Below are 22,518 nucleotides of genomic sequence, written 5' to 3'. Positions count from 1 at the left end.
GGACTGTCTCTATGTGTTGCCAACTTGTACTTCCCAAGCGCTTAGTACAGTGCTCTGCACACAGTAAGCGCTCAATAAATACGATTGATGATGATGATGACCATTCCCTTCTGCCAACCTTAGGCAGATAGCGGGAGAAGAGGCTGCCAGGTCAGAGGGGCACAACGGAGGTCCGGTGGGGTCGTCTGCTGGCAGACGGATGGCAGTGGTTCCGAGTTCAGGTCTGCACCACGAAGCCGTCTCATCCCAGGCAGAGGCTGTGTCCAAACTGATTACCTTGGATCTACCCCAGGCCTTAGAACGTGTAGTAAGCGTTCCTCACCCTGGGCTTCAAGGCTGTCCATCCCCTCGCCCCCTCCTACCTCACCTCCTTTCTCTCCTTCTCCAGCCCACCCTGCACCCTCCGCTCCTCTGCCGCTAATCTCCTCACCGTTAGGCCTCGTTCTCGCCTGTCCCGCCATCGACCCCCAGCCCACGTCCTCCCCCGGGCCTGGAATGCCCCCAATCCCTCTGCCCATCTGCCAAGCTAGCTCTCTTCCTCCCTTCAAGGCCCTACTGAGAGCTCACCTCCTCCAGGAGGCCTTCCCACACTGACCCCCTTCCTTCCTCTCCCCCTCGTCCCCCTCTCCATCCCCATCTTACCTCCTTCCCTTCCCCACAGCACCTGTATATATGTATATATATTTGTACATATTTATAACTCTATTTATCTTACTTGTACATGTCTATTCTTTTTATTTTGTTAGTATGTTTGGTTCTGTGTCTCCCCCTTCTAGACTGTGAGCCCGCTGTTGGGTAGGGACTGTCTCTATGTGTTGCCGACTTGGACTTCCCAAGCGCTTAGTACAGTGCTCTGCACACAGTAAGCGCTCAATAAATACAATTGATTGATTGATTGATAGTAAGCGCTTAACGAATACCATGCTCATCATCCTCATCACCCTTCCCAAGGCAGGGGGTCCCTTTCATCCAATGTCCCCAGAGCATTGGTCCCTAAAAACGGAGCCCACCTGCCTCCCCTTTCCCCCCCACTCTCCCACTAAAGCAAACTTGAAGGAGGGGGTCGTGGTTATTTACAAAGCTTTATTCCAGCTTCAAGCAGGGGCGGAGGCAGGGAGGAGCCCGCAGGGTTTGGCAGAAGGGCGAAGGCCGCGAGGCCCCGACTCCGCTGCCCCCACGGGCGGGACACGCGCGTCCGCCCCACGTATGCCCACGCAAACACACACGGCAGGCAGCATTCCTAATGTGTAAGCCCTCAAATAGTCCCCTCTCTCCCTCCCTCCCACCCCCCAGAGGGGCTTCGACGGGGGGGAAGTCTTCGGGACAAAGATGGACCTGGTTTGCTCTGGCTGAGGGGGTGGGGGGCGGTGCGCCAGTGGGGACCCCGGGGTTGGGAGTGGAGGCGGCCAGGAGCAAGGGGGTTCGGATCCGGGCGGGGAAGGGGGTTGGAAAGATCAGAGGGATGAGGCAGGGGGGTCTCGCAGCCGAGGGGCAGAGTAGGCCGCGATTCCCTGTGACGGGGCAGAAACTTCCTCCCACCTCCCTTAGAGTCCTGCCCGGCAGGGACCCTCACCCAAGAGGGTGGGAGAAGGGGGAAGCTTGTACAAGTTGTACTTCCCAACTGGTACTTCCCAAGTGCTAACTTTAGTACCTCCCAAGCGCTTAATACAGTGCTCCGCACACAGTAAGCGCTCAATAAATACGATTGGATGAATGAATGAAGGAGGGGCTGGGAGGAATAAAGTCTCCCCCCATCTGGAGTCAGGAGCCGCTGGTCCCCCTGCCTCATTTTAGCCTCCCAAGGGACCAGGAGGTGGGGAGAAGATGCAGGTGGGAGGCTGAGATGGGAAGCGGGCAGTGCCCAGGGGGGAAGAAGGGGAGGTGGAGGTGAGTGGCTGCGATGGGAAGCGGGCAGTGCCCAGGGGACGAAGGGTTTGTGTGTGTGTCGGGCCCGGGGCGGGTGGATGGGTGGGTGGATGGGTGAGTCTGGTGGGGTGCAGCCAGGCAAGCAGACAGACAGACAGACAGACAGACACCGGTGTCAGGCACGGGGGCTGAGGCAGGCAGCCCCTCCATCCCTCCTCTTCTGCCTTCCTTGAGGGGCGGGGGGCGGGGGGCCGAGGGGTCTCTACGTGCAGTGGGCCGGGAGGCGGTCTCCAGGGTCTGCAAGAGAAACGCGTGGGTGGGACCCGTCAGACCCTGATTCTTCCTCCCTCCCGCCCACGTCCGCTGATTCTGTCCTAGTGTACTCTCCCCCAAGCACTTAGTACACTGCTCTGCTCATTGTAAGCGCTCCACAAATACCACTGTTTGACTCGTCGATCGAGTCCATCGGGCTCCTCGGGTGTGCCAGCTTCCCCTCATTCTTTCAATCGTATTTATTGAGCTCTTACTGTATGCAGAGCACTGTACCAAGCGCTTGGGAAGTACAAGTTGGCAACATATAGAGACGGTCCCTACCCAACAGCGGACTCAACCTCCAGAGTGTCATGCCGCCTCACCACTCTGGGAAGGGCTTCCTTGCCCCCCCACACTCCCCAGGTGCCAGTTTCCCCTCTCTAATGCCAACCTGCATTATCACTCTGCGAGGGGCTCCCTGCCCATCCCGGCCCCCTGGGTGCCAGCTTCCTCTGTCGAGTGCCTTATCACTCTGTGAGGGCCTCCCTGCCCACCCCGGCCCCTTGGGTGCCAGTTTCCCCTCTCGAGTGCCATGGGGCCTTACCATTCCTCGAGGGGTTCCCTGCCCCCCCAGCTTCGGGGGCTCCGTCCTCCGGCTCATCCAGTGGAGGTGGGCGACCCCAGGACCCCTCCAGCCCCCGGCCGTAGGGAGTCGTCTGCCCATCTAGGAGGGGAAACGCAAAGCAAGGTGGTAAGACGGGGGTACCCTCTGTCTCTCAGAGACTTTCACCGCAACCCCACTCAACCACTCTGGGCACCCCTCCTTCCTCCGCTACTTCCAGTCAGAGACACCACCCTCCGCCAACTTGATCCCATCTGTAAGGTGGTAAATTCCTTGCGGGCAGGGGCTGTGCGTCCCAACTCCATTGTGCCATGATCACCCAAGCGAGTCTTGACCACGGCGGTGAGTGGTCAATAAACACCAGGGATTGATTGACTGGTGGGCTGGCTGTCCAGGGGAGTTCAGAGGTCCAGATGGTGGGCAGGGATGGCTCTGATCTGCACCGGGTCTGGCCCCTTCCGCAAACCCCCACCCTGAGCCAGTGGGGTGCAGGATCTGTAAGGTGAGTGATCTCCACACCGTTAGGCCTCGTTCTCGCCTGTCCCGCCGTCGACCCCCGGCCCACGTCCTCCCCCTGGCCCGGAATGCCCTCCCTCTGCCCATCCGCCAAGCTCGCTCTCTTCCTCCCTTCAAGGCCCTACTGCGAGCTCACCTCCTCCAGGAGGCCTTCCCACACTCAGCCCCCTCCTTCCTCTCCCGCTAGAACAGCGCTTAGAACAGTGCTTTGCACATAGTAAGCGCTTAATAAATGCCATCATCATCATCTCTGTATTACCTGTATATATGTTTGTACATATTTATTACTCTATTTATTTATTTATTTATTTATTTTACTTGTACATATCTATTCTATTATAGAAGAGATATCTATCTATCTATAGAATAGATATCCATCTATTCTATTTATTTTATTTTGTTAGTATGTTTGGTTTTGTTCTCTGTCTCCCCCTTCTAGACTGTGAGCCCGCTGTTGGGTAGGGACCGTCTCTATGTGTTGCCGACTTGTACTTCTCAAGCACTTAGTACAGTGCTCTGCACACAGTAAGTGCTCAATAAATACGATTGATTGATTGATCTCCCCCTCCTCCCCCTCTCCATCCCCCCCACCTTACCTCCTTCCCTTCCCCACAGCACCTGTATATATGTATATATGTTTGTACGGATTTATTACTCTATTTATTTTACTTGTACATATTTATTCTACTTATTTTATTCTGTTAATATGTTTTGTTTTGTTGTCTGTCTCCCCCTTCTAGACTGTGAGCCCACTGTTGGGTAGGGACCGTCTCTATATGCTGCCAACTTGGACTTCCCAAGCGCTTAGTCCAGTGCTCTGCACACAGTAAGCGCTCAATAAATACGATTGAATGAATGAATGATATATGTTTGTACATATTTATTACTCTATTTATTGATTGATTTTACTTGTACATATCTATTCTATTTATTTTATTTTGTTAGTATGTTTGGTTTTGTTCTCTGTCTCCCCCTTCTAGACTGCGAGCCCACTGTTGGGTAGGGACCGTCTCTGTATGCTGCCAACTTGGACTTCCCAAGCGCTTAGTCCAGTGCTCTGCACACAGTAAGCGCTCAATAAATACGATTGAATGAATGAATGATATATGTTTGTACATATTTATTACTCTATTTATTTCTTTTACTTGTACATATCTATTCTATTTATTTTATTTTGTTAGTATGTTTGGTTTTGTTCTCTGTCTCCCCCTTCTAGACTGCGAGCCCACTGTTGGGTAGGGACTGTCTCTGTATGTTGCCAACTAGTACTTCCCAAGTACTTAGTACAGTGCTCTGCACACAGTGAGCGCTCAATAAATACGATTGATTGATTGATTGATTGATTGATAGCCCGCAAACCCTTCCACATCGGGGACCACTAGAAGAGGGTAATAATAGGGCCCGGGGGAGGAGAGATGCTGAGATCCTCTCCACAGCTAATTCAGGCTTTCTCCAGCCCCCTCCCCAATCCCCCTCCTCCCCTTCTAGACTGTGAGCCCGTTGTCGGGTAGGGACGGTCCCTATATGTTGCCAACTTGTACTTCCCAAGCGCTTAGTACAGTGCTCTGCACACAGTAAGCGCTCAATAAATACGGTTGAATGAATGAATGAATATAGCTCCTTAATGAAGGCGCTCTTCTAAACTCCTTGTGGGCCGGGAATGTGTCTGTTTATTGTTGTACTGTATTCCCCCAAGCACTTAGTACAGTGTTCTGCACACAGTAAGCGCTCAGTAAATATGATTGAGGGAATGATTGGCACTTAGCCTTCAGGACTCTGACGCCTGAAGAGGTTTCAAGGAGACCCCTAGAAGACCTCATGAGAGGTGTTGGAACTGCTGAACTGGGAGAAGGAGAGGGGAAGAGATTGTGACCCTCGCTTCCATGGGATGGCCTCTTCTGCCTGTCCCTACAGCAAGCAGGATGGTGGATAGACTAAGGCAGAACTTGGTAATGGTGGTAGTTGCGGAATAGATGGGGGAGGAAGTTAATAGAAACTCCCACTAGCCGAGAAAGGACTGGTGGAGGGTCTCCCTAGGGCTAAAGACCCCGGAGGGGTAGGAGGAACCCAGATCTAATCTCCAGTGGTTAGCACAGTGCCTGGCACATAGTAAGTGCTTAAAAAATACCATAATTATTATTATCATCATTATAATATATATTATATATTATATAATAATAATTATTATTGTGTTGCCAATTTGTACTTCCCAAGCGCTTAGTACAGTGCTCTGCACACAGTAAGCGCTCAATAAATACGATCGATCATGGTGATTATCACTATTATTTGATCTTTGCTGCCCTCCATCACTTTCCTCATTGAATTGGTGATTTATGGAAATTTACGATTTAGAGAAGCAGCATGGCCTATTGGAAAGAGCACGGGCCTGGAGAGTTCCAGGACCTGGGTTCTAATCCCGTATCCCCCATTTGCCTGCCGTGGAACCTTGGGAAAGTCGGTTAACTTTTCTGGGCTTCCAATTTCCTCATCTGTAAAATGGGAATTCGATGCCTGTTCTCCCTCCTACTGTGAACCCCATATGGGGATTTATTATCTTGTATTCCCCCCCCAGCGATTAGCAGCATGGCTCAGTGGAAAGAGCCCGGGGTTTGGAGTCAGAGGTCATGGGTTCAAACCCTGCCTCTGCCAACTGTCAGCTGTGTGACTTTGGGCAAGTCACTTAACTTCTCTGGGCCTCAGTTCCCTCATCTGTAAAATGAGGATCAAGACTGTGAGCCCCACATGGGACAACCTGATCACCTTGTATCCCCCCAGCGCTTAGAACAGTGCTTTGCACATAGTAAGCGCTTAACAAATACCATTATTATTATCATAAGCCCTAAACAAATAACCCAGTTATTATTATTATCCGACTCCCTGCTGCATAGGCTGTGAGCCTCATGTGGGACAGGGACTGTGGCTAACCTGATGATGATGATGATGGCATTTATTAAGCGCTTACTATGTACAGGGCACTGTTCTAAGCACTGGGGAGGTTACAAGGTGATCAGGTTGTCCCACGGGGGGGCTCACAGTCTTAATCCCCATTTTAGAGATGGGGGAACTGAGGCACAGAGAAGTTAAGTGACTTGCCCAGTCACACAGCTGTCGACAATTGGCAGAGCGGGATTTGAACCCATGACCTCTGACTCCAAAGCCCATGCTCTTTCCACTAAGCCACGCTGCTCCTCTAACCTGATGATCTTGAATCTATTCCAGCGCTTAGAACTGAGCTTGGCCCATAATAAACACTCAATAAACATAGTATTATTCATTCAGTCGTATTTACTGAGCGCTTACCGTGTGCAGAGCACTGTACTGTACTGTGCAGAGCCCCCCCATGGGACAACCTGATCACCTTGTATCTCCCCAGCGCTTAGAACGGTGCTTTGCACATAGTAAGTGCTTAACAAATACCATCATTATTATTATTATTATTATTACTAAGCGCTTGGGAGGTACAAGTCGGCAACATATAGAGACAGTCCCTACCCAACAACGGGCTCACAGTCTAGAAACGGGCTCACAGTCTAGAAATTATTATCAATAGTATTAATAATCGATAATATTAATATCACCAGTTTTACTAGTATTAATAATAATTAATAATATTAATATCACTGGTACATATAGAGACGGTCCCTAGCCAACAACTGGCTCACACTCTAGAAACGGACTCACAGTCTAGAAACGGGCTCACAGTCTAGAAATTATTATCAATAGTATTAATAATCGATAATATTAATTTCACTAGTTTTACTAGTATTAATAATAATTCATAATATTAATATCACCAGTACATATAGAGACGGTCCCTAGCCAACAACTGGCTCACACTCTAGAAACGGACTCACAGTCTAGAAACGGGCTCACAGTCTAGAAATTATTATCAATAGTATTAATAATCGATAATATTAATATCACTAGTTTTACTAGTATTAATAATAATTAATAATATTAATATCACTGGTACCTATAGAGACGGTCCCTAGCCAACAACTGGCTCACAGTCTAGAAATGGGCTCACAGGCTAGGAATTATTATCAATAGTATTAATAATCGATAATATTAATATCACTAGTTTTACTAGTATTAATAATAATTGATAATATTAATATCACTAGTACATATAGAGACGGTCCCTAGCCAACAACTGGCTCACACTCTAGACACGGACTCACACTCTAGAAATTATTGTTACTAGTATTAATAATTGATAATATTAATATCACTAGTTTTACTGGTATTAATAATAATTAATATCAACATCACTAGTATTAATAGTAGTATTATTAATACTATTATTCTGATGAATTATTATTGCCTCCGGGGGATTTGGGTGGTGAGACTGTGAGCCTGTAATAATAATAATGTTGGCATTTGTTAAGCGCTTACTATGTGCGAAGCACTGTTCTAAGCGCTGGGGGGAGGGGCTACAAAGTGATCAGGTTGTCCCCCGTAGGGCTCACAGTCTTCATCCCCATTTTACAGATGAGGGAACTGAGGCTCAGAGAAGTTAAGCGACTTGGCCGAGGTCACACAGCAGACATGTGGTGGAGCGGGGAATCGAACCCATGACCTCTGACTCCAAAGCCCGGGCTCTTTCCACTGAGCCAGCCTGTAGTTGGGTAGGGGCCGTCTCTATCATGTCGACTTGTACTTCCCAAGCGCTTAGTACAGTGCTGTGCACATAGTAAGCGCTCAATAAATACGATTGAATGAATGAGACGGGTGAGATTGGAAGACGCCGGAAGCCTTCATTTCCCCATCTGTCCACTAGAGGGAACCGTTCTCCCCAGAGTGGAGAATGGAATAATAATAATAATAATAATAATAATAATAATGGCATTTATTAAGCGCTTACTATGTGCAAAGCACTGTTCTAAGCTCTGGGGAGGAGACAAGGTCATCAGCTTGTCCCACGGAGGGCTCACAGTCTTCATCCCCATTTTCCAGATGAGGTCACTGAGGCCCAGAGAAGTGAAGCGACTTGCCCAAAGTCACCCAGCTGCCAGCTGGCAGAGCCGGGATTTGAACCCACGACCTCTGACTCCAAAGCCCGGGCTCTTTCCACTGAGCCACGCTGCTTCTCTATGGAAGAGCGAGCGATTATTTTATTAGAGAAGCAGCGTGGCTCAGTGGAAAGAGCCCGGGCTTTGGAGTCGGAGGTCGTGGGTTGGAATCCCGGCTCCACCACAAGTCTGCTGTGTGACCTTGGGCAAGTCACTTAACTTCTCTTAGCCTCAGTTCCCTCATCTGTAAAAATGGGGATTAAGACTGTGAGCCCCACGTGGGACAACTTGATCACACTGTATCCCCCCCAGCGCTTAGAACAGTGCTTTGCACATAGTAAGCGCTTAACAAATGCCATCATCATCATTAATGATGTGCATAGAGCTATAATTCTACTGATCTATTCTGATAATAATAATAATAATGGCACTTGTTAAGCGCTTACTCTGGGCGAAGCACTGTTCTAAGCGCTGGGCGGGATAAGTGCTCCATCCCCACACCACCTGTATATATGTTTGTACGTATTTATTACTCTATTTATTTATTTTATTTGTACATATTTATCCTATTCATTTTATTTTGTTAAGGTGTTTTGTCTTTTTGTCTGTCTCCCCCTTCTAGACTGTGAGCCCACTGTTGGGTAGGGACCGTCTCTATATGATGCCAATTTGGTCTTCCCAGGCGCTTAGTATAGTGCTCTACACACAGTAAGCGCTCAATAAATACGATTGAATAAATGAATGAATGAATAAGCGCTGGAGAAGCAGCATGGCTCAGTGGAAAGAGCCCGGGCTTGGGAGTCAGAGCTAATGGGTTCAAATCCCTGCTCTGCCCAGTGTCAGCTGTGTGACTTTGGAAAAGTCACTTAACTTCTCTGTGCTTCCATTATCTCATCTGTAAAATGGAGATGAAAAGACTGTGAGCCCCACGTGGGACCACCTGATCACTTTGTAACCTCCCCAGCGCTTAGAACAGTGCTTTGCACATAGTAAGTGCTTAATAAATGCCATTATTATTATTATTATTATCATTGGTATGATTACAAGGTGATTACAAGGTGATATTATTATTATTATTATTACAAGGTGATTAGGTTGTCCCATGTGGGGCTCACAGTCTTTATCCCCATTTTACAGATGAGGGAACTGAGGCACAGAGAAGTGCAATGACTTGCCCAAGGTCACACAGCAGACAATAATAATAATAATGATAATAATGATGGCATTTATTAAGCGCTTACTATGTGCAAAGCACTGTTCTAAGCACTGGGGTAGATACAAGGTCATCAAGTTGTCCCATATGGGGCTCACAGACTTAATCCCCATTTTCCAAATGAGGTAACTGAGGCCCAGAGAAGTTAAGTGACTTGCCCAAAGTCACACAGCTGACAAGTGGCGGAGTCGGGATTAGAAGCCATGACCTCTGACTGCCAAGCCCGGGCTCTTTCCACTGAGCCACGCTGCTTCTCTGATGGTACTGACACCCGCCTACTTGTTTTGTTGTCTGTCTCCCCCTTCTAGACCATGAGCCCGTTGTTGGGTAGGGACCGTCTCTATGTGTTGCCGATTTGTACTTCCTTAGTATAGTGCTCCGCACATAGTAAGCGCTCAATAAATACAATTGAATGAATGATGATTCCTCTGCCCTTCGCTCCACCGCATGTGCGAGGCCCTGGTCGGTCTTTTCATCCATCCCCCTGACTCCAGAGCAGAGCTGACTTAATTCGTTCCATCGCATTTATTGAGCGCTTACCGTGTGCAGAGCACTGTACTAAGCACTTGGGAAGTACAAGTTGGTAAACCCTCCCAGCAAATGAGTCTCCTTAATGTGGACGACCCAATCCACCCATTTCACCTCGACCCACAACGCCTCTCCTACCTCTTGGCTAAGAAGTCCTTCCTGCCGTCTAACCTCCCTCCACTTGAGCCTCAGCCCATTTTCTCCTGGCGGATTCTCGGGTTGGGGGATTAGGAGCCCATGGCTAGAGGCGTGGGGGATGATGGAGTGGTATACGATCTCTTTATTCATCCCCCTCCGGGCCCCACAGCACTTATGTCCAGACCTGTAATTTATTTATATTAATGTCTGTCTCCCCCTCTAGACTGTAAACTCGTTGTGGGCAGGGAATGTGTCTCTTTATTGTTATATTGTACTCTCCCATGCGCTCAGTACAGTGCTCTGCACTCAGTAAGCTCTCACTAAATACGTTCGACTGACTGGGTAGGGAGCATCCAGCAAACAGGCCATCTCTGAGGAATGTCAAAGCCCCTTTCAGGCGAACACGGAAACTCCCGGGGCTTTGGGAAAGGGATGGTCCGGCGTCCTCAAGGAAACCCAGGGGTCCCATCTGGCATCTCCCAGCTCACCGGGCTCGCTGCGAAGCTTGATGACCTCTCTCTGGCTGGAGTCATCGTCGTCCTCTTCCTCCTCCTCCTCCTCCTCCTCCTCCTGGCAGCCCCGGCTCTCTGCCTCAAGTTCCTCTTCGTCCTCAGCCGTCAGGGTGCCAATCGACTGCAGGTGCGACTCCGCAATGCGCTGTACGGCTGGCGTGTGGAAAGTATACAGGAGGCATCATGGCTTAGGCCTCGTGCCCTCTCCTTGCCCCTCCCCGGATATCCAGAGCAGGGGTCAAGGCGGGCCCGGTGACCACTTCTGTATCCCCAGGCCCCCGCCACCCTCCCCCTGGCTTCACTCTGTCTCCCAGAATATCAGTGCCAGCAGAGAACGCCAACAGAGTGGCTCCCGGACTTCAGAGAAGTTAGAGGAGGAGGCCGGGGAGCCTGTGTGGAAAACGCTGGGTTATCTCCGGAGCAGCGGGAAGGAGTTGGTCGCTGGTTCCCAGCAGGCCAGGGAAATCTGGCTGTCTGGTCACCTCCCGGTGGGTGACCGCCAGAGAGCCTGTCCTAAGCGCCGTGATCTTAGCGGCTTGAGACATGGATGAATTGAGGGTTACGGTTCCGGGGCCGGAGGCCGGACATCTGGCTCCGGTGGCCCCAGTGAGAGATGGTCTGCTGGGCCTGGCTCTCCCTGCCAAACCCCACAAACCGATTCGTGCTGCGGCAGAGTTGGATGGAGCCTGCCTGATCTTAAATGATGGCATTTATTAAGCGCTTGCTATGTGCAAAGCACTGTTCTAAGCACTGGGGAGGTTACAAGGTGATCAGGTTGTCCCACAGGGGGCTCACAGTCTTCATCCCCATTTTACAGATGAGATAACTGAGGCCCAGAGAAGTTAAGTGGCTTGCCCAAAGTCACACAGCTGACAATTGGTGGAGCCGGGATTTGAACCCATGACCTCTGACTCCAAAGCCCATGCTCTTTCCACTGAGCCACGCTGCTTCTCTAAAGATCTTCTCTGATCTTGCCTCTAAAGTGTCCCCCTCTCCCAGCCCAGAACCAACTGGGCCCAGGGGGGCTGGGGAGACTCTTAGCTGTAGTGTGGGGAGGTCAGGAGCGTGGCTCAGTGGAAAGAGCCCGGGCTTTGGAGTCAGAGGTCACGGGTTCAAATCCCAGCTCTGCCAACTGTCAGCTGTGTGACTTTGGGCAAGTCACTTCACTTCTCTGGGCCTCAGTTCCCTCATCTGGAAAATGGGGATTGAGACTGTGAGCCCCCCCGTGGGACAACCTGATCACCTTGTAACTTCCCCAGCGTTTAGAACAGTGCTTTGCTTATAGTAAGTGCTTAATAAATGCCATCATTATTATTATTATTATTACTGGAGGGGGAGGTCAAGACTCTAGGGCCACTGAAGGGGAGGTTGGAGCCCTGGAGGCACTGGAAGGAAAGATCAGGACCCTGGGACCGTTAGAGGGGGAGGTTAGGACCCTGGGGCCATTAGAGAAGTAGCGTGGCTCAGTGGAAAGAGCACGGGCTCTGGAGTCAGAGGTCACGGGTTCAAATCCCGGCTCCACCAATTGTCAGCTGTGTGACTTTGGGCAAGTCACTTACCTTCTCTGGGCCTCAGTTACCTCATCTGTAAAGTGGGGATGAAGACTGTGACCCCCCCCACCCCCCCCCCGTGGGACAACCTGATCACCTTGTAACCTCCCCAGGGCTTAGAACAGTGCTTTGCACATAGTAAGTGCTTAATAAATGTCATTATTATTATTATTATTACTGGAGGGGGAGGTCAAGACTTTAGGGCCACTGAAGGGGAGGTTGGAGCCCTGGAGGCACTGGAAGGAAAGGTCAGGACCCTGGGACCACTACAGGGGGAGGTTAGGACCCTGGGGCCATTCGAGGGCAAAGTCAGGGCCCTGAGGATGAATCCGACAGATCCCCGAAGCCTCCCCCTCCCCCTTCCCCAACGGTGACCCAGCAGCCTGACCCAAATCCCCAGTCCCCTGGCTCTCTCACCGACCTAGAAAGTGGATGCAGCCCCAGTGGCCTGGTCCCTGTGGGAATGGAGAGGCCGGCAGGGCTGAGTTCTGCAGGAGGTGGGGGGCCGGGAGGAAAAAGCCCAAATCAAGGGCTTCCCGAAGTTGCAAGCCCAGCTCGACACGGGAGGGGTCCAGAGGTGAGTGTAGGCATCGGTGGGGAAACAAGTAGAGAGAGACAGAGACAGAGCTGAAGTGGGAAGAGAGGAGCAGAAGGGGAGATCTTGGGAGGAGGGGGCAGGAGGCCCCTGAGAAGAGAGAGGCAGAAGTGGGGAGTCGGGTCCTGGGAGGAGGGCTCAGAAGCTGGGGCATCCTGGAAGGAGGGGGCAGGATACACCGCGAAGAGGCGGGCAGAAGCCGGGGGACCCTGGGAGGAGAGAGGGAGCCAGAAGCTGGGGGTCCTTGGGGAGAAGGAGAAGAATCTGGGGCTCCCGAGGAGTGGGGTTGGTGTGAGCGCTGTCCGGGCTGAGGATGGAGACAGAGGGGAGGGCCTGGGGTGCTCAGGGCTCCAACACCCCTACCTCACCCAGGGAGGGGAGATTATTGCCACTTTTATGGTGCCAGGAACTTGCAAGCCTCCAGCCCTTGATGAAGGCCACCTTGGCCCCACGGGGCAGGCACAATGTCATGGGGTGGGGGGGGGGGGGAGGGCGCGGTCTGGGGCGAGCGCAGCGGACACACAATGGCCACACTGTTGCCATCTCCTGCGGGTTGGCGCGGGCTGGGGCAACGCGGCTCCTGGGCTCCACGGAGACCATTCCCGGCCAGGATCCTCCCCATCCCCACCCCCCGCTCCCCAGCCTCAGACACTCTGCCAGCTGGGAGAGGAGGGGAACGGGGCGGGATCTGACCCACTCGGCGGGACCCTCGGCTAACTGGCCGAGTTGCTACTGCGCCTGCAGCAGGCCTAGCAGCCGGCCTAGTTGCCGGCCTAACCTCTGGCTCTCTCCCACTGTCCCTCTCCCCTCCACTGCACCCCGACCTCCGTTGAGGGCTGGGTTGGGGGCGAGGGAAAGTTGTGGCAGCCACCCCCGTGCAGAGAGGGGGAAGGGGAGGAGGCGGGGAGCTCGTGCGCTGAATGTACGGGGGCGACCGCCGGCCCGCTGCGGGGTGGAGGCTGAGAAGAAGCCACGAGGGAAGACTGCACACCCCGTGTGCACGGCTCCGGGGGCGGACAGAGGAGGAGGGAAAGAGAGTGAGTGAGGGAGAGAGAGAGAGATGGGATCTGGCCTCGTTTGCTTTTGATCTCGCTCTCTCAATCTCTGCCTGCCAATCTCTGACTGTCTCTCTGTTCTCTTCTTCCTGCTCAGCCCCCTGATTCCTGTCCTCCTCCCACCGCTTAGCCTAGAAGGGCACCGTCCTCTGTACCGGAGGGGGTCACTGAGGTCATCTTGTCCCTCCCCTGCCTCCAGATCCAGGGCCAGATGAGGGTGGTGGGGGAGAAAGGGGGGAAAAAGGGGTGTTTTTCCAGAGGGGGTAGAAGCATATGCTCCTAGTCCCTTCCCCCTCTCCCACCCTGGCCTGCGGGAAGTCCAGCTTGGAGTCCAACCAACATCCCTCCCGCTGCAGCCCCTCCTGATGACTTCTACTCTGCCCCCGAGCTCTGAGGCCTTGATTGAATGTGGGCATAGGGTCAGCTTTCTTTCTAAAGGCAGGAAGCGGAAAGTAGGTGGGGCGTTTGGGGGGAGGGACGGGGGTTGGGAACATTCAGGTTTGGGCAGGGCTGGGAGGTGAGCCCAGTTTTGGGGCTTCACTGATTTCCCTCCTAGTTGGGATATCAGTAGTCCCACAGAGCTGGTGTCGGGGGGCGGGGACCCCAGATCACCCACTGGCCAGCCGGCAGACCCCCTTAGCGGGCAAGTTGGGATGCCTGTTAAACACCGTGGCCTAGTGGATAAAGCCATGGGCCTGGGATCAGAAGGACCTGGGTTCTAATCCCAGCTCTGCCCCCTGCCTGCTGTGACCTGAGGCAAATCTCTTCTCTTTGCCTCAGTTACCTCGTCTGTAAACTGGGAATTAAGACTGAGAGATCCACGTGGGACATGGACCGTGTCCAACACGATTAGCTTGTTTCTACCCCATCATTTAGTACAGTGCCTGGCACATAATCAGGGCTTGATAAATACCATTAAACCCCCCCCCCAACTCACTGGCGTAGACCCTTTCAGGCCCAACCTAGGGCTGCAGGGAGGGAAGTAGGTGAGGAAGAATTTAGAGTCCCTGGAGATGGGGGAGAGAGTGGGAGAGCGGGTGGGAGAGCAGGGAAGCACAGGAAAGGCCCTTCTGCTCCTAAAAACGTTCTCCCTGGACACGGCAGGAATAGCGCTGAGGACGGAGAGGCGGGGGAGGAAAGGGTTTGGGTGGGAGGAGTCAGATCTCCTCCACTGTCCCGTGGGGAGGGGTCTCCTAGGGACCTGGTTCCCAGAAACTCTTTGTCTCCAGATGAGGCAAGACACTCCATTTCACAATCCACCAACAAGGGTCCCGGAGTTTAAGTGGGTCATCATTTAAAGGGACCATCCTGGGCCCCTTTCCACTCTCCACCCCCTTGCCCCTGCTCTTTCCCCCTTCCCTGACCCATGGGTCCACCCCATGATTACCAGGGGACATCTAACTGATTTCTGTCCAGCCTGTTGCCTGATTTCTTTCATCTCCCTGGCTGATTTCTCTCTGACCCACCCTTCCCTCCCCTCCTTTTCCTTCTCCTCCTCTTCTCCAGCTCTCCCGTGCTCCGACTCGTGGGCCTAGAGGCCCGAACGAACCCCAGACGGACGGTTCAGGACAGACAGACCGTGGGACAGACGGTACCTTTCAGAGATGGGGGGGTGTAGGCACAGGGGTTTGGTCTTTTCGACTTGAGGTGGTGACCCTCAGCCACGGTTCTCTGTCAGGGAGGAGCAGTTGGTGAGTGAGGCAAGTCCGCCCCCGCAGCCCTCTCCCCAAGACCCAACTCATCCCTGAGCCCCCACCGCCCCTCCCAACACACAGGGATGATCCTGCCTCCCTGCCCAGACCCCAACAGAGTGGTGGGCATTGAAGGAGGGTTAGGGGTCCCTGAGACCCATGGCATCCCCCCAGGGGCGCAGGCCAGCTGGCGTGGGCAAGAGCGCAGAGCCTCCCAGTAGGAACCTGGGAGGAGAGGATGGTGGAAGCAGACGCAGCGGCCAGCGGAGGATGAACAGCGGGGTATGCCCAAGTTTGCCTACTTCAAACGAGTCTTCAGTTGTGTGCGACCCCCCTCCCACCCTACACACACACACATCCTTCCAGAGTCCTGCCTTTCGTTTTTAAAACTCCCAGTGTGGGGCAAAGACTGTGGATAGACTGTCCCTTCCAGGCTGTCCCGGCACTACCGCACACCCCGGCCCCCTCCAGCCATCCTGCCGGCCGCCCCGTTGATCTTCCCTGCCAGCTCCCCCATTATCTATCACCTCTCGGCCCAGGGGTGGGGGCGGATGGAGAAGAGGATCCCAGGAGACCCAGCCCCTTTTCCCATATCCTCTGCAACCAAGAGTTTCTCAGTGGGCAAAGTTGAGCATCAAAATGGCACCCAGGCTGGTGCTGCCGCATGCTCACGGCCCGGCTCACCTGTCAACTGGAGGTTGGGGGCATGGCAGGGGCATAGGGGAAAAGGGTTGCCTAATTCCAGTAATTTCAACCCCAGGGCACCTGTGACAACAGGGAAACAGACCAAAGAGGCCCGGTGCCCCGAGTCTTCTGTCGGTAGGCTAGTGGTAACTAGGGATCAGTTCAGGGAAAGTGGGGATCAGACAAAGGAAGGGTGAGGGAGAGGTTTCTGTCGCAGAGCTCCCCCTCCCACTCTTTAACCCGGACCCCCGTCCCCAGGAAACACCCACCTACCTGGTAGGGAGATGATTCTTCCTCTTCAGGAGATGGACAGGTGGACCCACAAACAGACAGAAGAGAGATTAAGACCCGCTGAATCTGATAGTCTCCCGAGGGCCGAGGGTGTGGGAGTGGGGACACACTTATGGGAGTGTCCCGTGTGGGGGGGGGGTCAGGGGGTAAGAAGCCCCAAGGCTGAGAGTAGAGACTGGCTCTGGGGATGACCCCTACCCCTGGTCCTCTGCGAGGGCGAGCCGGGCCAGTGGGTGGGTCCCGGTGGGCAAGAGGAGAGGATGGAGGAAGGAGATGGAAGGTGGAGGAGACGGGGGATCCGGGGCTTTGGGGCAGGGGGAGCAGGGCTCACCTGGGGAGGAATGCTCAGACATCCGGAACAGCATGGCCGGGGTCGGCCTCCGGCGGCGGATCTGCGGGGAAACACCAGAGAGGCTCTGGAAGAACTGCCACCCCACTCCGCCTTCCTATCCCCCTCTCCAGGGCAGCAAGACCCATCTCTCGCTTCTCTGAAATGGGTGCCAGCCAGAGCCCACGTGGATCAAGATGCCCAGAGGCCCCCAGCCCTGAGGGGTGTGGGAAGTCTCTGCAGGAGGGATCACCGTGGGCATTCCTTCCCCCCACTTGGCCTTCCGCTCCTGGGGGCGGCAAGCGGACCCCGGAGGGCAGAGGGCAGCCACCTCCGACGACGGGCAGCAACGAAAAAGGAGAGGTTCCTGCTGGGCCAGGCAGGGGTGGGCAAGAAGTAGGCTGGGATGGGATCAGGGGTTAGGTCTGCTGGGGAGAGGAAAGCCGGGTCAGTAGACTAGGGCAGAGGGGACATGGGGTTCATTTTGGCTCTGCGCCTGAGGAATCGCTGGAGATGTTTCTTCAGCGTCCCCAAGCTTCCTGTTGGCCTAGAAATCTTCCTCAGTCCTCTCTTGCCTGGACTCGGGAGTTTTCAGCCAATCCACCCCCAATTCGCCTTGCCTTCCTGTCCCTTTGGGATGGGATCCTCCTCCTCTCTCTCCGTTCCACCCCAGAACCAGCTGCACCCACATGTGGTGGAAGTGGTCCTGACTCTGGAAGTGACCGGGGTGGGGGCTTCAACCACCACCCCCTCCTGCTTTTAGGATTCCTGGGGGGATCAAGTCAGTAGGAGCACCTAGCCAGTCAGGGGGCTCAGAGTGCCACCCCCGGGGATCCCTCGCCATCCCATCATCATCATCATCATCATCAATCGTATTTATTGAGCGCTTACTATGTGCAGAGCACTGTACTAAGCGCTTGGGAAGTACAAATTGGCAACATATAGAGACAGTCCCTACCCAACAGTGGGCTCACAGTCTGGTGACCCTGGGCACCAGAACCAGGGGGAGTAGAAAAAAATTCTGCTCCTCCGTGCTGCCAGGGCAGAAGAGAGGACATAGGGTGCTACCCAGCCTCAGTTTACCCCCGTTAAACGGGTGCTGGGGGGGAAGCTGGGATTCAGCCCCCTCCCCCAGGCAAAACTTTTGTGATTCTGACCTTGGTCTCCCCCACTCCCCGCTCTCCCCCGGCGCTATGGGCATTGCGGGGAAAGGAGCCGGAGAGGGAACCAGACTAAAGTTTGGGCCAACTTGTAAACTCTCCCCTGGCCGCTCCTCCCCCTCTCCCTGCCGCTCCCCTCCCTCCGTCCCCTGGCCTGGCTCGGAAGAGGTGGTGGGGGGCCGGGGGACCCCTCTAAATTAGGAGCCCGTTGGGGACAGGGATGGTCTCTCTCTAGTGCTGTATTGTACTTTCCAGGCGTTTTAAGCGCTCAGTAAATACGATTGAAAGAATGAAAGAGCGGGGGGACCAGAGAGGGACCTGGGAGGGGGGACGAGAGGGGTTGGGGGGTCCGGACAAGCGTGAAAGGAAGGGTTGGGTCCCCCATTCTGCAGCCCCCTCCCCATCCCCTCTCTGCCCATCCTGTTCTGTCCTTACCATCTCCACTTGCCGGGGGTCCAGCTGGCTGGGGGGCGCGGGCACGGAGAACTGGATCTTCTTGCGGTCTTTGGGCTCCATGGGACCGGGGGGCTCCGGGGAAGAGGGACCACTGCTGCTCCGCCTCCGCCTCCGGGCGCCCTCCCTGCCTGCCGAGCGACTACTGCTGACGGCCGTGTGGAGGAGGAGGAGGAGGAGGAGGAGGAGGAGGGAAAGAGGAGGAGGAGGAGGAGATGGATTCACGAACAGATAAAAATACTAGAGCCGGAGACTCTAGTGGGGGGCGTCTCCCTCTCTCCTCCCTTCTCCCACTCCCCCCCTTTTTTTCCCCCCAGTCCCTGCAGTCCCAGAGGACCAGACTGGCAGCGAGGGTTTGCCCAATTCCAGTGGGAAGGGAGGGTCCGCCCCTGGAGCGAGGCGGGGGGCCGGGGGCAATGGAGAAAGGGGTGGGCATTGAGAGGATGGGGGTGGGCGACTAGGGGGAGGGCAGATCAGCCCCCTGCCCTGTCTCCCCAGTAGCCCCAGCTGCATTATTAATGGACTCCCACTGGCCAGCTAATGAGGAGGGGGCGGGGGACCATGTGAGCCCGTTGTGAGCAGGGATGGTCTCTATTCGTTGCTGAATGAATCAATCAATCATCATCAATCCTATTTATTGAGCGCTTACTATGTGCAGAGCACTGCACTTGGGAAGTACAAACTGGCAACGTATAGAGACCCAACAGTGGGCTCACAGTCTAAAAGGGGGAGACAGAGAACAAAACCAAACATACTAACAAAATCAAATAAATAGAATAGAGATGTACAGGTAAAATAAATAAATAAATAGAGTAATAAATATGTACAAACATATATACATATATACAAGTGCTGCGGGGAAGGGAAGGAGATAAGATGGGGGGATGGAGAGGGGGATGTATTTATTGAGTGCTTACTGTGTGCAGAGCACTGTACTAAGCGCTTGGGAAGTCCAAGTCGGCAGCACATAGAGACGGTCCCTACCCAACAGCGGGCTCACATCATTCATCATCAATCGTATTTATTGAGCGCTTACTGGGTGCAGAGCACTGCACTAAGCGCTTGGGAAGTACAAGTTGGCAACATATAGAGACAGTCCCTACCCAATAGTGGGCTCCCAGTCTAAAAGACTCACAGTCTAGAAGGGGGAGACAGAGAACAAAACCAAACATACTAATAAAATAAAATAAATAGAATAGATATGTACAAGTAAGATAAATAAATAGAGTAATTAATATGTACAAACATATATACATATATACAGGTGCTTTGGGGAAGGGAAGGAGGTAAGATGGGGTAAGGTAAGATCATTAATAATAATGATAGCATTTATTAAGTGCTTATTATGTGCAAAGCACTGTTCTAAGTGCTGGGGAGGTTACAAGGTGATCAGGTTGTCCCACGGGGGGGGCTCACAGTTTTAAGCCCCATTTTACAGATGAGGTAACTGAGGCACGGAGAAGTGAAGTGACTTGCCCAGAGTCACCCAGCTGACAGTTGGCGGAGCCGGGATTTGAACCCATGACCTCTGACTCCGAAGCCTGGGCTCTTTCCACTGAGCCACGCTGCTTCTCTTGTACTTTCCAAACGCTTAGTACAGCGCTTTGCACCCAGTAAGCGCTCAATAAATACAATTGAATGACTATGTGAGCCATGGGGGGTGGGGGAGGGGAACACGAAGGGGAAGCAGGGAGGATACATCAGAATCAAGATGTGGGCTTTGGAGTCAGAGGGCATGGGTTCAAATTCCGGCTCCGCCAACTGTCAGCTGTGTGACTTTGGGCAAGTCACTTCACTTCTCGTTGCCTCAGTTACCTCCTCTGTAAAATGGGGATTAAAACTGTGAGCCCCCCGAGGGACAACCTGATCACCTGGTAACCCCCCCCCCCCCCCAGCGCTTACAACAGTGCTTTACACATAGTAAGCGCTTAACAAAGACCATCATCATTATTATTATTATGTGCGGGGTCCTCCGTGCGGGTGTGAGTGTGCCTGTGTGTGCCATTTGGGACTAAACGCGTCTCTGTGTTCTGAGTTTGAGAGCCTGGGAGTGTGGGTCCGTGTCGATCTGCGGGAGCCCCTGGGAACCATCGTGCCTACGTGTGGGACTGAGTTTGTGAATGTACAGAGTGTATCTGGGGGTGTGTGTGTGTGTTTGTGTGTGTGTTTTGGCCGTCCTCCCCAGTTCCGCTCAGACCCAGGACAGGTCCTGCTGGGGGTGGAGGGAAGAAATCCCTTCCCTCTTCCCCCCCTGGAGCGGTCAACTGATCCAGGAAAAATTTCCCTGGCAGCCAGAGGAGAAAGAGGGAGCGGCGCGTGGACATGGAGGCCTGGGGCGTCCCCCCCCACCCACCCACAACACACACACACACACACACACACACACAGACACACACCCTCCCCATCATAACCGGGGCCTAGTGAGGTGGATCCAAACCCTGGACTAATGGCAGTCTCGGCTGGGCCCATAATTTCCTTGTATCCCCGCCAGCGCTTAGAACAGTGCTTGGCACATAGTAAGCGCATAACAAATGCCATCATTATTAAATGGGGGGGGCCCCCCCCCCCCCCCCCGACCAGCCCAGGGTTGGCTGGGCTCCCCACCGGGTTTGTTGACTCTTCCGCTTGTGGCTTAGGGCCGGATCCGGGAACCCGGCTCCATTCATTCATTCAGTCGTATTTATTGAGCGCTTGCCTTGTGCAGAGCACTGTACTAAGCGCTTGGGAAGTCCAAGTTGGCAACATATAGAGATGGTCCCTACCCAACGGCGGGCTCACAGTCTAGAAGGGGGAGGCTCCAGGAAGCGGGCACAGCTTCAGCGGGGCTGGCACTAGAAGCAGCGTGGCTCAATGGAAAGAGCCCGGGCTTGGGAGTCGGAGGCCATGGGTTCAAATCCCGGCCCCACCAATTGTCGGCTGTGTGACTTTGGACAAGTCACTTCTCTGGGCCTCAGTTCCCTCCTCTGGAAAATGGGGATGAAGACTGGGAGCCCCACGTGGGACAACCTGATCACCTTGTAACCTCCCCAGTGCTTAGTGCTTTGCACATAGTAAGCGCTTAATAAATGCCATTATTATTCTCTGGGCCTCAGTTCCCTCATCTGGAAAATGGGGATGAAGACTGTGAGCCCCACTTGGGACAACCTGATCACCTTGTAACCTCCCCAGTGCTTAGTGCTTTGCACATAGTAAGTGCTTAATAAATGCCATTATTATTATTATTATTCTCTGGGCCTCAGTTCCCTCATCTGGAAAATGGGGATGAAGCCTGTGAGCCCCACTTGGGACAACCTGATCACCTTGTAACCTCCCCAGCGCTTAGTGCTTTGCACATAGTAAGTGCTTAATAAATGCCATTATTATTATTATTATTATTCTCTGGGCCTCAGTTCCCTCATCTGGAAAATGAGGATGAAGACTGTGAGCCCCACGTGGGACAACCTGATCACCTTGTAACCTCCCCAGCGCTTAGTGCTTTGCATGTAGTAAGCGCTTAATAAATACCATTATTATTATTATTATTCTCTGGGCCTCAGTTCCCTCCTCTGTAAAGTGGGGATGAGGACTGTGAGCTCCACGTGGGACAACCTGATCACCTTGTAACCTTCCCAGCGCTTAGTGCTTTGCATATAGTAAGCGCTTAATAAATAATAATAATAATAATAATAATAATAATGGCATTTGTTAAGCGCTTACTATGTGCAAAGCACTGTTCTAAGCGCTGGGGGGGATACAAGGTGATCAAGTTATCCCCTGTGGGGCTCACAGTCATAATCCCCATTTTCCAGATGAGGGAACTGAGGCTCAGAGAAGTGAAGTGACTTACCCAAGGTCACACAGCAGACATGTGGTGGAGCGGGATTCAAACCCATGACCTCTGACTCCAAAGCCCGGGCTCTTTCCACTGAGCCACGCTGCTTCTCCCATTATTATTATTATTATTATTATTATTATTCTCTGGGCCTCAGTTCCCTCCTCTGTAAAGTGGAGATGAGGACTGTGAGCCCCACGTGGGACAACCTGATCACCTTGGATGCGTCCCTGGGCTTAGA

General features: G+C 53.2%; 1 protein-coding gene across 1 annotated transcript; it reads right to left on the bottom strand.

Annotated features, from left to right (window-relative positions):
- Positions 1-1,661: 1,661 nt before the first annotated feature.
- Positions 1,662-18,882, bottom strand: PPP1R1B (protein phosphatase 1 regulatory inhibitor subunit 1B). Its single transcript, XM_038754030.1, has 7 exons — positions 18,449-18,882; positions 16,857-16,917; positions 16,508-16,557; positions 15,455-15,530; positions 10,636-10,812; positions 2,723-2,842; positions 1,662-2,163 (listed from the first exon to the last, which is right to left on the bottom strand). The coding sequence occupies exons 1-7, from the start codon at positions 18,527-18,529 to the stop codon at positions 2,129-2,131; spliced, it is 600 nt and encodes a 199-aa protein (XP_038609958.1). The 5' UTR covers positions 18,530-18,882; the 3' UTR covers positions 1,662-2,128.
- Positions 18,883-22,518: the final 3,636 nt, after the last annotated feature.

The sequence above is a fragment of the Tachyglossus aculeatus genome, chromosome 11 (genome assembly GCF_015852505.1).
Source record: "Tachyglossus aculeatus isolate mTacAcu1 chromosome 11, mTacAcu1.pri, whole genome shotgun sequence".
In the NCBI taxonomy this organism is placed as follows: Eukaryota; Metazoa; Chordata; class Mammalia; order Monotremata; family Tachyglossidae; genus Tachyglossus; species Tachyglossus aculeatus.
The sequence above is the reverse complement of the archived record's forward strand: the minus strand, read 5'-3'. Positions and strand labels throughout refer to the sequence as shown.